The 16,460-nt window shown below is 42.3% G+C and overlaps 1 protein-coding gene across 1 annotated transcript; it reads left to right on the top strand.

Moving 5' to 3' along the window:
• Window positions 1-1,440: 1,440 nt before the first annotated feature.
• LOC139574042 (SLIT and NTRK-like protein 2) lies at window positions 1,441-6,131 on the top strand. The gene has a single exon (XM_071398170.1). It carries the CDS (start codon window positions 2,020-2,022, stop codon window positions 4,585-4,587), a length of 2,568 nt encoding a protein of 855 aa, XP_071254271.1. The 5' UTR covers window positions 1,441-2,019; the 3' UTR covers window positions 4,588-6,131.
• Window positions 6,132-16,460: the final 10,329 nt, after the last annotated feature.

The following is a 16,460-nucleotide window of genomic DNA, read 5'->3' on the forward strand; positions in this document are numbered from 1 at the left end:
GTGTATAAACTTACTATGAGTTGAACATATTTGTCTAAAAACAAACGTATTGCCAGTTATTGTTGCCCATGGTGTTATCATGCTTAACCAGTAGCTCCCGAGTTTGGCGAACTGTTAGCTAGCTAGTTGACTACTGCCTGGCCAGTGTTAGCCAGCATGCTAGCTATCTACATGTCAGTCAGTAGCTATACTTCTAAATGCAGTGATCACTGGATAAACTATCCGTGAGTTGAACATATTTTGGTGAAAACGAACTAGTAGCCAGTTGTTGTTGTTGCCAATGGTGGAATCATATCTAACCAGCTGGCTTCTGATTCCTATGTGACATGTCTAGTATATGTGCCCATGAGACACAGTCTAGCTAACGTTAGCTAGCTAGTGTTGCTCGCTGACCTGTTTTATAAAAAAAAATGGCTGAGGTGACTCAAACCCTGTAGTTAGCTAACAAGCCCTCCTCGGCAACAATCTTATTGGGGTCCGGGAATATTAGATATTTATTTTAATTTTAAGATAACTGTCATTGAAGTTGGTGGTTACTACTGGTTTTAGGGTTGTCAAAGTGAAGTTTTAGATCCAAGCGGAGAGAAATTGTCCGCCATTGTTTTGTGTTTTGGTAAGTGCTCGGCGGGATCTCATGCCCCCAAGAAGGTTCAACCGACGGATAATAATTACATTGCCTCCGGGTATCCTATGAAAGGAAATGTTGCTTCCTGCAACACCCCTTGGCCATGAGACACATTAGTTCATCACTAGCCTATACTAACATCTGGTTTAGGGATACAGTATTTTCAACCTAACATCCGTTTGCTCAGGCTCGTTCTATGCCTGCTACTTTAGGTTACTTTATCACAGTCACTGTATAGAAAACACATGTTACTCTTTTGAATTGGGCGTGCATATGTGTGTGTGTTGAAGCCCTATTCAAACGGTAGAGGTGCTTATTCCACCTCCTAGTGGTGTGCAAAAAACAAGAATCCACTTACAATACTGAGCTTGGTTTCTAAATATTTTAAAATAATAATACAACTGAAGATTGTATTGAAGATTCATATTTCATATATTTTCTCATGCATTTTGTAGGGGAAATCAAATCAAATTAAATTGTAGTACACTACTTTTCTGAAGTTCCCATTAATGTCGTTAATACTCTACAAAAAGGTGTTGTATTCCAATTGAATTGATATTACCCCGTGGCAATGTGTTTATTATTATAGCATTAGCATGGTGTTTATTATAAACCATCCTACTACTGCTATTTTCCTTTAGTAGCCAAGGTACCAGTAGTACTAGCCTGAAAAATAATTATATTTTTACAATTACTATGAGAAGAATGGAAAACTTTTCTAAACAAGTATGACAGTTGTCGATGCTAGTGACGTAGGGCTGAATGCCTTTAATGTGGGAGGACGTAGAGCAGAAATTCTAAGGCATAGATAGCCCTCTGCGGTTGCGCAAGCAGAGGATGCTTCAGCCCGTTATTGCTCAGTATCCAGTCTTTCTCAGAGTTGGATCTCTCAGTGTTTTCATCGAGAAAGTGAAGGAAAACTCAAAGTGATATGCTACATACATTTTATTTTTAGTAAAAATCGAAATTGTACTTAACGAAGAATGGAATTTCGTGGGATCAAGGCGAGCAGAGACTGTACAATCTCTGTCGCTGAGTGAGTATCTATCTCACTGTTTCTGATTGTGCTGCTGCGGAAATGCTTGAAACTGCTGCATGAATGGTCGTGGGTAACACCGGGGATTGCGGTAGGCTACATTGCGAAGCTATCCCCTGACTAACAGACAATATGCCCACTCAAGCCTGACGCAGAAGGTATCCGATGAATGATTCCTGGTTTAATTTGTCTTTTGGGTTGTAACGAAGATCAATGGAGAGACCTGCGCGTCCGTGCGCCCTGGTACCATTTTTACACTAATGCTGTGTTAATTTGGGTTACATGTCCCTACTGAAATTCCCAACTCCAAGGCTCATACAACGTTGATGCTGGATAATTCAGCAACATTGTTGTAAAAATGCTGAACAGCGTTTTGTTGCTCAGCGTTTTAACTGTGACCAGTTTCGCATCGAAGACAGAGAGCCGCAAAACATCGAAAGAAATTTGTAAGAACCGCTGCTCCTGTGAGGAAAAGGAGACTATATTGAGCATTAACTGCGAAAACAAAGGGTTTACAACGGTGAGTCTATTTCAGCCTCCACCGAACAAAATCTGCCAACTCTTTCTCAATGGAAACTTTCTTTCGAGACTGAATCCGAACGAGTTTATCAATTATGGTAATGTCACATCCCTTCATCTGGGAAACAACGGGTTACAGGAGATACAGACTGGAGCTTTTACTGGACTGAGGTTTTTAAAACGACTTCATCTCAACAACAATAACTTGGAGATAATCAAGGAAGACACCTTTGCTGGTTTAGAGAGTTTGGAGTATTTACAGGCAGATTATAATTACATCAGTGCCATTGAAGCAGGTGCATTCGGCAAATTAAATAAACTCAAAGTCCTGATTCTCAACGACAACCTCATGCTGTCTCTTCCCAACAATGTATTTCGTTTCGTTATGTTAACGCATTTGGATCTAAGGGGGAACCGGCTTAAGATGCTGCCTTTTGCTGGTGTGCTGGAGCACATAGGCGGCATTATGGAGATCCAACTGGAGGAGAACCCGTGGAATTGCACCTGTGATCTGATACCCTTAAAAGCCTGGCTGGACACCATCTCGGTCTTTGTAGGGGACATCGTGTGCGAGACCCCCTTTAGACTGCATGGAAAGGACATTACGCAATTGATTAGGCAAGATCTATGCCCCCGACGTAATGCTGGTGATTCTAATCACCGCGCAATGCAGCCCCCTTCTGATTCTCAATACGACGGCCCCTCTCCCACCCTACACCCCGGTGTCACTCCAACAAAAGGCCCACGGGCCTCCCGTCCCCCTAAAATGAGAAATCGCCCTACACAACGGGTAACGTCTGGTAAGGACAAACAAGTGCTGGGGCCTATAATGGTTTATCAGACTAGGTCCCCTGTTCCCATGACCTGCCCTAGTATATGCGTCTGTACCTCCCAGAACGCAGACAGTGGATTAAATATCAACTGCCAGGAGAGGAAATTGCATAATATAACAGAGCTTACCCCTAAACCCTCCTATCCAAAGAAATTGCATTTAACAGGGAATTACTTACATACCATATATAGAACAGACCTAACCGAATACAGCACACTAGAGCTCCTCCATTTAGGAAATAATAGGATAGCTGTTATTCAGGACGGGGCCTTTGACAACCTGGCTAATCTACGGAGACTTTACCTCAATGGCAATTACATTGAAAGTCTATCCCAATCATTATTCGTAGGGCTGCAGAGCCTTCAATATTTATACCTGGAGTACAATGTCATCAAGGACATTTTACCACAGACGTTTAACTCATTACATAATCTGCAGCTGCTGTTCCTAAACAACAATCTATTAAGATCCCTTCCCGACAATATTTTTTGGGGGACTATGCTAACAAGACTGAACCTGAGGAACAATCACTTCTCCCACCTGCCGGTGCGCGGTGTGCTTGACCAGCTCTCCGCATTCATTCAGATCGATCTGCAGGAGAACCCATGGGATTGCACATGCGACATCGTTGCCCTTAAAAACTGGATGGAGCTGTCCAGTACCAGCGTAGTGGTAAATGAAATCACATGTGATTCGCCCTCCAAACACGCAGGGCGACTGCTCAGATCTCTGCGTAATGACGCAATTTGTCCCGAGCCTAACGAGGTCACAGTAGGCCTAACCAAGGCCCCCACCGTCAGTCCCAGCACCGACTCCACTCCCCCGCTTGCCATCACGTCAACAGCAGAGCAGATACCCGAGATGCACGCGGAGGTGCCCCTGTCTGTTCTCATACTGGGACTACTCGTGGTGTTCATTCTGTCGGTCTGCTTCGGGGCTGGTCTTTTCGTATTCGTCCTCAAACGACGCAAAGGAATTGATAGCGTTCCCGCCAGTGCCAATAATTTAGATATAAACTCTTTCCACGTACATTATGGTTCATATAGCTCAGAGCCCACTGCAGATAAAACAGAGACACATGTGTATAACTACATCCCTCCCCCCGCTAGCCAGATGTGCCAGAACCCCATCTACATGCAGAAAGATAGCGAGCAGGTGGCGTACTATAGGAATCTAAAAGAGCTAACTTTCAGCACCATGGACCCGAAAAAGTCGGAGTTGCCCCCAAGCCCATATACCATAAGCACAGTGGAACTCATTGAGAAACAATCTTGTGGCAATCGACAGCCGGAGCTGCTATATCAAAACATTGCAGAGAGAGTTAAGGAGCTTCCGACTGCTGGCGATCAGAATTACAGTTTCTGCACTTTACCGAAAAGACAATTCATCCCTCCATTTGAAACTACCAGACGACACAAACAGGACAGGTTGAATAAAACTGTTCTCTATGGGACTCCACGAAAGTATTATGCTGAACAATCAAAAAATGAACACCCTTTGCTGCCTGGGAAGCTAAAAACAGAACCAGACTACCTCGAAGTTCTGGAAAAACAAACTGCAATGAGTCAGTTGTAAGATATGGCCCTACTTACTATCATCACACGTATTACATCGATGTGTATCTATGTATTCCACAAATTGACGAGTCCAACTCAAACAAAGCAACCTAAGCCTTTTTATCTTTTTTATGTTCCAGCTGTATTGAGTCAACGTAGCCCTTTATGCAGACAGTTATATTATATTACTGGAGGTTTAACATATTTATTCTACTTTAAATATAAAGACTGTAGCAGGTACCGCAAGAACTATGTATAATACTGCTGTGTGCATTTTATATAATATATTTTATTTTCTCTGTGGAAACAAATATCCTTTTTAGATGAATAATTGAGAAATGACATTCCTGTATATAATAATGAGTGTGAAACACATGTAAAGGTTCCGTCACACATGACGATCCATTTATTCCAGAAGTGCCTTTGCACTCCGGGTATTTTATCTTTGCTTTCTGCAAATGGAAATTTGCTGTATTTTAAGAATCTTTATGTACAATTTAATTATTTGTCCATTACATTAAACATAATTGAAGAGGGTATGATATGTATGGTAAATAATGTTTTGAATATCTAAGTGTCTTTCAAGATGTACAATTTAGCGAATTGCATAACATTGTATGCTATAGATGAGCAATACAAGTGCCATAAGAGCAATTACATTTTCACCGAAGCACTTTGTCAAGTCTGAATTTGAGGTGAGCATTATTAAGATTATCACTGTCTGTCTTTGTGTTTGTGTGTGTTAGTTTGTGTGTGTGCTCCCATGTGATGAGGGGTTGGGTGCTTTGGGGGCGGTAACATCGCTCTCTTTGATGGAATCCATAGACCAAGGTGTATTGATGAGGAATTTGCTGAGTACTTTTGGCACGAATTACGAATTTATCGACCAAGGGCCCTCACAGGAATACCATTAATTTCACACTTATTATTTTGTCACCCAAAAGTTAGAGAGGAGCAGTTTCCACTAAAAGTGTAGATTATTTATCTCTATATTCTGATTTAAGGGTGATAAAAACTGTCTCGAACAGGAACAACTACAGCCCTCCAGGAGCCTACTTGAAAGGCACAAATTATGATTAGTTCTCAAAGCTCCTCATACACAAAATGTCTTGTTTCTAGTGGTTTTAATGAGAAAAGTTTATATTCTGCCCTTCAGGTGACATTTGCTTTGAGGTCTGCTGTAGACCTATACCTTCTTCAAGCCCAGATTGTTCTGCTGTTTTTTCTCTCACTTTGTTTCCCGGCTGCTTCAAGTAGCTACTATTGTGTCACTGTCCATGTTGCAGATTTTTTTCAGCTTGTGCATTTTCTATGGATTCTACAGTGTGGGGACTTTTCACTTGATTTGTTGGATTTCACATTGACTTTGTAAAGAGTGCACAGTGTTGTTTTTCTTTATCACAGGTTGTTAATCACATTGGTCAAATTAATTAATTAAATAAGTGTCTACTGAGAACCAACACAAATTGGGAATTTAAGTTAGCAATAACTGGCCTTTTGATTTGATTGAATCATGGATTTTATGCTTAAACATTTTCAATACAGAACACTGACGATGAAAAAGTTCATTATGTGAGTCTTATCTTAAATTACCGATATTCTACTTGTGGGTAAGTGAGCTTGTGCTTGTGGGTAACTAGCAGAGGCCATTGAGTTGGTGTGAGTGAGACTGAGTGAGAGTTCTGTTCATTCCTTCTGAAACAGAGTGATTTTTTTTGCCTGGGCACAATGGGCCTCTTTGTTGCTGTTTACTGGTGCTGTGGAGAATGAGGGGTTGGACATGTCTTGCACACCAATGAGGCAGCTAGCTCCCACAGTCCCCACCACACTCCTCCTCTCCTCATATCACACATGGGACTGGGAGGAGGAGAGATGGCGATGGAATGCAATAGCTTTACAACAGAAGCTATCAATCACTCCGGTCAGTTCACACCGGAAAATAGGATAAAATATTATAAATTGCTTCACAATTTGAGGTTGAGTGACTATTATGTTGTTTGGAACATTTGAGTCGTTGTGTCACAAAGGATTTCCTTCAATCCATGGATCCTATAAAGGAAGCAGTTGTTAGGTATCTTTATTGATCAACAGATTGTAATTGATTCACTCTCCCTCTTTCATTTAATTCCAACAATATGGTTCCTGTTGTAGACAGGAAGGGGATGTAAACCTTGACCTTGCTATGCTAAGGCACTAGCGGTGAACTAGAGTGAATGAATGGAGACTGCTTTCAGATGCTTGCTGCTAGGGGCCTCAATCCCAGACCTCTTCAGAAATACTCTCGGCAAAGTTCATGTTTATTCAAAGGTCGGACTGTCTTTTTTTCCTCTTTGATTTGTGATGAGGCCCAACGAGAGTTGCCTATGCTTGTTGTGTATGATACTGAATCTCTTTGACATGGTGGAGACTACGAGACCTGTGGGAAGCATGGAAGGTCTATGTTCCTCCTTCCCAGTGTCCCCGGGATTGTCCGGAGTCACAACCAATTCACTCTCAAAGTAATTAAGTGATATTTTGAAACCAATAGTAAGGTCAGGGTCTGTGACATATTTAATGAACCTTTATTTTATTTTACAACCTTTACATATTACTATTTCATATTTTGGATCAATATAGATGCATTTTTCCACATTAACTATCAGATTGTATAGTTTATCTAAGAAATGTTCAGATAAATGCTAGGCTCCCATAATGTAAACAGTGCTACAGGAATATTTGTTATTGATTAAATCAAAGTAATCAAGTAAACATCTCAAAGTACAGTTAATTGAAATAATCAGCCATATGCTGAAATATGAGCCATGTTCACAATATATTCAGCTTATTTACAGTCATTTCAAGTGTTCAGTAGAGTCAATGTTTCCTGCTGACATGGTTGTGCAAATTATGGGGATATATTATGCGTTCTAGTCTTCGTTTCAGAGATGAGGTTTGTCTAAGAGAGAGAGCGAGAGCGCGCGCGAGAGAGAGAGAGACAGAGAGAGAGAGAGAGTGTGTGTCTTCTTTCCTTCCACAGTCCTTTGACGAATATTGCACCAGTTTCATGGCTGCTTAATCATTTAGACATTAATGATGGGCCATGTTAGATGTTGACAGAATTCCTTGAACAACTGTCGCAGGATAAACAACCTTGTAGTCTCTGCACAATGTACAGTCTGCTGCCTAACAGTACAAATGTGTGCCCTGTTTGTGATCTATGAACACTGACGTGGCAATGGTTTAAAACAGCCACAACCTCTCTGTTAAACACACCGCATGAACAGTGAAGGCTGTTGGACTCACAGCCATGACTAAGATCAATGGGCTGCTTTCCCCCATTTTTCTGTATGTTTGAGGGATAATCCTAATGCACACAGCAGCCGGCCGACAGCTCTGTGTTAAAGGAATGGTGACAGACTGCCGACTTCTCCAAAGGTTAACTCAAGCTAAATCTGACCTTGTGTCCACTTTCTCTGGAACACAACACATTGATCTTATTAGAAGAAGAAAAAAAGAGCAATTGAAGTGAAACTCCATCCAAGTGAATATGATAAATGAGAAGGGCCAAATCTACGCTAGCTAGCATTCACTTTTGTGTTGTCCTTTCATATGAGATTACATGTAGTACAGAGTTCAGAGGAACTGTGGAGGGGTAATGAGGATATCTGAATTGTGCTCTGGTGAATTTATGAGTGTGTTATTTCAGTGGAGGTTGTTCCATGCATGTGTGAGTGAGAAACAACAAAATATTGGAAACCATCTCGAACCACCCTTCCACCGCTCAGCCCCATATTATGCTGAGTTTTCAATGTCCTCGGTTTAAAACACTTTTCCACATGAGACAATATTAATAAGCATTTCCTGTTCAATGCCTGCCACAAAATGTTATCACTGCAGTCATTATTTGGCACTTGAAGTGTGAAGCGGCTACACAGTAAGCAAATGTCCCAGGGAAGACTTTATTGGTTTGTGTAACAAGGCATGGCAAGTGGCTCCTCTAGAATCCAATCAGCTCCTTCTCCCACTGGTTAGCAGTCCTACCATATAACCCTCACACAATGTAGCATTCATGTCTGCCATGGCCACAGACATTTTTCCAGGAAGTGCATGGAGGCCTTTCTCCCAGCAACATGGAAAAGTCTATTTTTTACCCCCAAGAATGCAATGGAAATCAACAACTCGGTTGTGAGACCAATATAACTCTAATGGCTCTGTAAATGGAGCATGTTATATAGAATATGCAACAATGAATGGAAAAGGCATCTAAATTGTTAACATCAACATACCTCGACCATACCTATATTTCCAACATATTTGTTTAATTCATAGATTTGTATTGTTTCGTATTCACATGCAGTACATGACGCAACCTGACTTTTGTTATACAATACTGTATATTGATATCAATCCATATTTCTGGAAAATTACTAATAAAATGTTGAATTAATAATATAGCCCGGTTGTTTATAACAGATGTGACAGCAGTGCCTTTGGGAACTCACAGGGAGGTCTGGCATCTCCTCATCAGTGGCTTAAAATAACAGTACTAATAATATTGAGCACAATCTGACACTCCAAACAAATGTTGACACATTTTTCACATCGAATAACATACATGGGAACGTGATGCTGAAGTACTGAAAAAAACTAAATTTGAACCCGTGCTATTGCCTGCAGGAAATTCTTGCAGTCCCAATTTTTGGAAGTGCATAAGTCCTCAACTGCAGCTGGTTCTTCAAGGCTACTGCATTTTCACATTGCAACGTAAAACAGCTGGTGCTCATTCAAGGATTCCTGCAATCAAATAATTCCTCCTGTGCTGAGTATAGAAGAATAATCAGAAAATGTGCCATACGATGGGATTTCTAACAGCAAGAACATTTTTATTGACATACAGTAGAAAGAAGGAGAAGCTTGCAGGATAAATTATTGAAATATCAACCAGAGTACAGAGGATAACGATTTTCTTAAACTTTTTTCTCCGTCAGTCAGCCATTTGACAAGATGGGCACCACACGTACAAAAATCTATTATTGGTTCTCTCTTTTCATTAAAACATGTAATAGAAATAAAAATAGAACTCTGTTATCCAATTCAACTAATATATGATTGTACTATTTATTTTTATTGAGGGTATGACTAATCCTGAAGGGCTTACACATTAACATGCAAATATTAATATGTGCTCTAGATCTGTGTGTTACTGACTCTGCCTATACAAGGGAAACAGCACAGGAGGCCTTATGGTAGTCTGGGAATGTTAATAAGATGGTTCTCTCGAGGCAGCAGCAAAGTCACGGACGATGGTTCAGATATCCAGATGATCAATAGCAAGCCCAGACTGTGTTAGTGGGGGGGATGCATCCGTGTCAAACTGTCAGTGGAATGCAGCTGACCACTGATGCCCTTGAGGATGGATTTACACCACTGGCCACCACATTACACTTACCATCCCATCAAACCCTTACTCAACGACAATGGAGGGCCCAAATGAGGTCTCTCTACGGCCACCATCAAGGCTACAGCCATCTGTCTATTTAGAGTGACTCAAATGAAGACAAGACTGTCTGTTTGACTTAATATTAACCCATCTGTTGCCAATCCCCTCCAATTGTCAAATGGCAGGAGGGGAAGATGCACTCTGTTGCTCAAGTGAAGAACAACACCCCGTAAATCTATGTATTTGAGTTACAGGGTCACAGGCTTTGTAAATGGAGTCTACAGAGTGAACAAAACATTAAGGACACATGCTCTTTCCATGACATAGACTGAATCCAGGTGAAAGCTATGATCCCTTATTGATGTCAATTGCTAAATCAGTGTAGATGAAGGGGAGGAGACAGGTTAAAGAAGGATTTTTAAGCCTTGAGACAATTGAGACTTGGATTGTGTACGTGTGCCATTCAAATGCTTAATGGGCAACACAAACTATTTAAGTGGCTTTGAACGGGGTATGGTAGTAGGTGCCAGGCGTACCGGTTTGTGTCAAGAACTGCAGTGTGGCTTGGTTTTTCATGCACAACAGTTTCCCGTGTGTATCAGGAATGGTCCACCACCCAAAGGACATGCAGCTAACTTGACAACTGTGGGAATCATTGGAGTCAAATGAGCCATCCCCGTGGAACGCATTCGATACCTTGTAGAGTCCGTGCCCCGATGAATTGAGGCTGTTCTGGAGGCAATATTAGGAAGGTGTTCTTAATGTTCTGTACATCCAGTGTAGATTACAGTTCTAATGACCACTATGCAGATGCAATTTGGACTGAAAGAGTATAAGCTTCTCTTTTAACATAGCATGTGTACCATCTAAAACACATTTAAAAGGTCACATCCATATGTATTGTTGGATTTGTGACTAGTGAAGGAGCAAAGTCTGGTGAATTATGAGGTTAGATCCCCTAGTGAATGCCAGTGAAATATTGCCCTATGAGCTCACTGATCAACCTTCCTTCTACATCCAGTCTGAGAATGATAAGCGATAGCACAGGTCCATCCATCTGCGATTACAGCAGAATCTAAAACCTTTAAACTTCCCTCTGGGTTGAGGCAATTTGTCAGGGAAGTGCAGTGCAGTCAAAAATGTGATTTTCCTTTGTTGTGTATATATATATATATACACACATATATATACACACACATTATGTGGTTCGAATAATACTGTGAAATTGTGAAATGATAGTGCTATTTTACTGTAAGAGCTATTTGAAAAGGCTATCGGAAATATCAGCTTGTTTTAGGTGGGATGGAGTTCTGACCTGCCTTGTCACATCACCAGTTTTCAGTTTTCCCCTCCTCACTCAGACCACTCCCAGAAATTGTTCTTTGCTAAGAAGCTATTTTTGTTTATTTTTGAGCATTTTAATTGAGAAAAAAAAATCACAGTAAGGTACTTAATTGTTACACAGAAATTACTTTATATTGAGATAAAAACAGCTGCATTGGACCTTTAAAAGAGTGACTAAACAAGCATATTGGTCTATGTGTTTTTCTGTTGCTCGTAAAAAATAAAAAAATTCAGTCCTGGAGGTGTGTTTCCTGACTGATTCCGCATTTGGTTAATGATGTTAGTCCCCCATATTTCATATTCCAGAATTAATCTAAGATCACTGAAAAAATCTGTAAATAATTTTGAGGATGTTTTAGTTGCGCAATTTTACATTAAGGTGTTTGATGCAGTATTTCTCAATTGAAAAAATGCGTGACGTGTTGTCTTATGTAAACAAAGTCGGCGCTGCTGGGCAGGTCTGTCTCACTGTCTATGCTATTGGATAGAGACCATTCACCACAGCTGTTCACCCTGTTAGTGGGGAAATAGACATCCTCAAATTAAAACCCAACCTTCAGTTACCCAATGTGATGCATGAATGCGCCAAACTCCGTTTAAGACAAGACTGACTTTATGACCAAAATAATCCTATTTACACTTTGTAGTCTATTTTGACACAAGAATAACTTTGATATGAGTCAATGCTACATAGGCTGTTTTGCAAAGGGATTCATTGCTTTTTAAGCAAAGCCTGAAGGTGGTTTTTCATTGAAACCCAATTCGGTATTATTCTGCTATCTATGTGCTCAGCCTCCGAATGTTCCCTTTACATCAAATAATTCTTGCATAAATGGAGCTACTTGCACAGATTTCAGAATTTGTTCCAACAGTGATGCCACTAGTTCGTTTTATGAGGAGAGAACGCAAGATGCATTCAAATCATTGCATTGGGGGAAACACAGTGAATAGCTTGCTTAGAGCAGTTTCTCTCCTGTTTCAGCATGTCAAACTGAACTATATTACAGCTTCAACACAATTTTGTCTTCAATTGAAAAGCCCGCTGGTACGCTGTTAAAATCATATTCAGGCACTGAACTAACAGTTGATTCACTGCCCAGAAGATTATTAAGCTCCCAAGAACCACAAGCAAGCTAGCCTTCTCTGTTACAGGATACACAAGAGGCTGCCATTTATCTCAACAGGTTATTGACCAAACAAATGCAATGATGTAAATCAAGTATCTTATTCATACATCAATTAAAAATCAACAGACAGATTGTACATTCAATATCCATACAATCGGTAAACATTGACATTTTAGTCATTTAGCAGATGCTCTTCCAGAGCGACTTACAATTAGTGCATTCATATTAAGACAGCTAAGTAGGATAACCACATATCACAGGTATAGAGGTACATTTTTCCTCAATAATATCAGTAGACAGAGCTGGGAGGATGGGTCAATTGCAAGTGCTTTTTTTTGGAGGGGGGGGGGGGGGGGGTCGAGGTGAGGAGGAGGATTATTATTGAAGATACTGTTTGAAGAGTTAGGGTTTCAGATCTTTTTGGGAGATGGGCAGGGATTCTGCTGTCCTAGCTTCCGGGGGAAGCTGGTTCCACCATTGGGATGCCAGAACAGAGAAGAGCTTGGAGTGAACTGAGCGGGAGCTGCACTCCCGTAGGGTTGGGTTGTAGGTTATGAGCATAGCCAGAAGGTAGGGAGGGACAGTTCCTCTTGCTGTTCCATAGGTAAACACCATGGTCTTGTAGTGGATGCAAGCTTTGACTGGAAGCCAGTGGAGTGTGCGGAGGAGCGGGGTGACAGAGAGAACTTGGGAAAGTTGAAAACTAGGCAGGCTGCAGTGTTCTGGATAAGATGCAGGGGTTTGATGGCACAAGCGGGGAGCCCAGCCAACAGCGAGTTGCAGTAGTCCAGACGGGACAGGACAAGTGCCTGGATTAGGACATGTGCCACTTCCTGTGTGAGATAAGGTCGTACTCCACGGATGTTGTAGAGCATGAACCTGCAGGACACTGCCGAGTTGTAAACCATGATGGAGAGGTCTTTGAGTGGGCAGGCTTTCCCTGGGAGGAAGAGCAGTCCTGTCTTGTTGAGGTTGAGCTTGAGGTAGTGGGCCGATATCCAAGTTCAGATATCTGCCAGGCACGCAGAGATGCATGTCAACACCTGGGTGTCAGAATGGGGGAAGGAGAAAATTAGGTGAGTGTCATCTGCATGGTAATGATAGGAGAGACCATGTGAGGATATGACGGGCCGAGTGACTTGGTGTAGAGAGAGAAGAGGAGAGGGCCTAGAACCGAGCTCTGGGGGACACCAGAAGTGAGAGTTCATAGTGCAGACACAGATCCTCTCCACGTCACCTGGTAGGAGCGGCCTGCCAGGTATGATGCAATCCAAGAGTGTGCAGAGCCTGAGATGCCCAGCCCTGAGAGGGTGGAGAGGATCTGAGGGTTCACGGTGTCAAAGGCAGAAGATAGATCTAGGAGGATGAGAACCGAGAGATAGTCAGCTTGGCTGTGCAGAGAGCCTCGGACACAGAGAAGAGCTGTCTTCGTTGAGTGACCCATCTCAAAGCCTGACTGTTTAGGGTCAAGAAGATTGTTCTGAGAGAGATAACGAGAAAGTTGAGACAGCACGCTCAAGTGTTTGATGAAAGAAGAGGGATAAAGGTCTATAGTTTAATGTCAGATGAGTCAAGTGTTGGGTACTTGAGGAGGAGAGCAACTCGGGCCATTTTGAAGTCATAGGGGACCCAGCCAATGGTCAGAGAAGAGTTGATGAGGGAAGTGAGGAATGGGAGAAGGTCTCCAAAGATGGTCTGGAGGAGGGGATGGGGTCGAGCGGGCAGATTGTTGGGCGGCCAGACCTCACGAGTCACAGGAAGGCACCTGAAGAGAGATGGGAGAAAGGTCAAGGCATAGAATAGCCCTGTGTCAGTGAGACCACTGGACTCAATAGGCTGAGTGAATTAGTAGCAGATGTCGTCAACCTTTTTTTCAAAGTGGTTAACAAAGTTGTCAGCAGAGAGGGAGGGGGGAGAAGGTTGCAATTTAGAGGGGTAGAAAGTGGCTTTAGCAGTGGATACAGAGGAAGAGAAGGTAGAGAGGAGGGAGTGAAAGGATGATAGTTCCTGCAGAAGTTTAGTTTTCCTCCATTTTTGCTCAGCTGCCCACAGCCCTGTTCTGTAAGCTCGCAATGAGAGTAGTGGGGGAGCGAGAGAGCGAAGATTGCTAAGTCACATGACCATCTGGGTAGGGGCTGAGTGGTTAGGGTTGGAGGAAAGGTAAACAGAAAACGAAACAAAGTGGTTAGAGACCTGGAGGGGGGTTGCAGTGAGATTAGTAGTTGAGCAGCCACTGGTAAAGATGAAGTCAAGCGTATTGCCTGCCTTGTGAGTTGGAGGGGATTGGGAAAGGGTGAAGTCAAAAGAGGCAAGGTGGGGAAAGAGAGTTGGAAGGAAATTAATCAAAGGCAGATGTCGGGAAGTTGAGGTCGCTAAGTACGAAGAGCGGTGAGCCATCGGCAGGAAATTAACTTACAAGGTGTCAAGCTCATTGAGGAACTCGCCAAGGGGACCTGCTGGGTAATATATGACAATCATGTTAAGCTTGAGTGGACAAGTGACAGTGGCAGCATGGAATTCAAATGAGGAGATGGACAGGTGAGAAAATCTCCATTTAGGAGAAATTAGTAGACCTGTGGCACCACCACAACGACGACCAGATGCTCACGGACTACAAGAGAAAACATAGATCAGCTGGAGTAGCAGTGTTCTATGGGGTGATCCTTGTCTCTGTCAGGGCCAAAAAGTCAAGGGACTGAAGGACAGCATAGGCTGAGATGAACTTGGTGTTCTTGACCGCAGATCGGCAGTTCCCAAGACTGCCAGAGACCCGGAATTCCACGTGGATTGTGGGCGCAGGGTACACTAAATTAGAAGGATTGCAGCCAATGGGTGCGGATCGTCTGTCAAGCCTTCAGGGAGAGGTGTGAACAGGTATAGAAAACACACACATAGTTGACAAAGCTACAAAAGAGCAAAATTTGAGAATCTGTAAATAACTAGGTAAGATACTCAAGTGAGACAGCGGCGTGGACCTCTCTTTCCTTACACAAGCAACTCGGCAGAACCGTCTTTGTTCCGTTGGCGGTCTTAGGTTTGCGACAAAACTGCCACTGGCAGGACTACCGCTTACAGCTGCCGCTGCGAAACCAGGGGAGACTGAAGAACGAACAATAATTGATAATTTCCTTGCAGAGGTGGAGAGCACACCTCCCTGTACTAATTGCTGATTGCCAGGGAGAGGTGAAACCACTCCCTCCCAATAAAGTCACTGATTACCAAAACAAGTCACAAATTACCCTGCCCCTTGATCCTGGTTAATGGGGCTGGGCAAATTATGAGCAGTCAGCAGTTCACACACCAAGTAGGCCACTGGGAAGACAGGCAGCACTTAAAGTTGATGGCCCTAGCTAGCAAAAAGACAGTACTAGACCACAACAGACAAAGATACATATATATATACAGTGGGGCAAAAAAGTATTTAGTCAGCCACCAATTGTGCAAGTTCTCCCACTTAAAAAGATGAGAGAGGCCTGTAATTTTCATCATAGGTTCACTTCAACTATGACAGACAAAACGAGGAAAAAAAATCCAGAAAATCACATTGTAGGATTTTTAATGAATTTATTTGCAAATTATGGTGGAAAATAAGTATTTGGTCACCTACAAACAAGCAAGATTTCTGGCTCTCACAGACCTGTAACTTCTTCTTTAAGAGGCTCCTCTGTCCTCCACTCGTTACCTGTATTAATGGCACCTGTTTGAACTTGTTATCAGGATAAAAGACACCTGTCCACAACCTCAAACAGTCACACTCCAAACTCCACTATGGCCAAGACCAAAGAGCTGTCAAAGGACACCAGAAACAAAATTGTAGACCTGCACCAGGCTGGGAAGACTGAATCTGCAATAGGTAAGCAGCTTGGTTTGAAGAAATCAACTGTGGGAGCAATTATTAGGAAATGGAAGACATACAAGACCACTGATAATCTCCCTCGATCTGGGGCTCCACGCAAGATCTCACCCCGTAGGGTCAAAATTATCACAAGAACGGTGAGCAAA

This window comes from Salvelinus alpinus, chromosome 4 (genome assembly GCF_045679555.1).
Source record: "Salvelinus alpinus chromosome 4, SLU_Salpinus.1, whole genome shotgun sequence".
Taxonomy (NCBI): domain Eukaryota; kingdom Metazoa; phylum Chordata; class Actinopteri; order Salmoniformes; family Salmonidae; genus Salvelinus; species Salvelinus alpinus.

What these genes read in the sequence shown, in the direction of transcription:
- LOC139574042 (XM_071398170.1), top strand. Translation starts at nt 2,020, where the DNA reads ATGCTGAACAGCGTTTTGTTGCTCAGCGTTTTAACTGTGACCAGTTTC.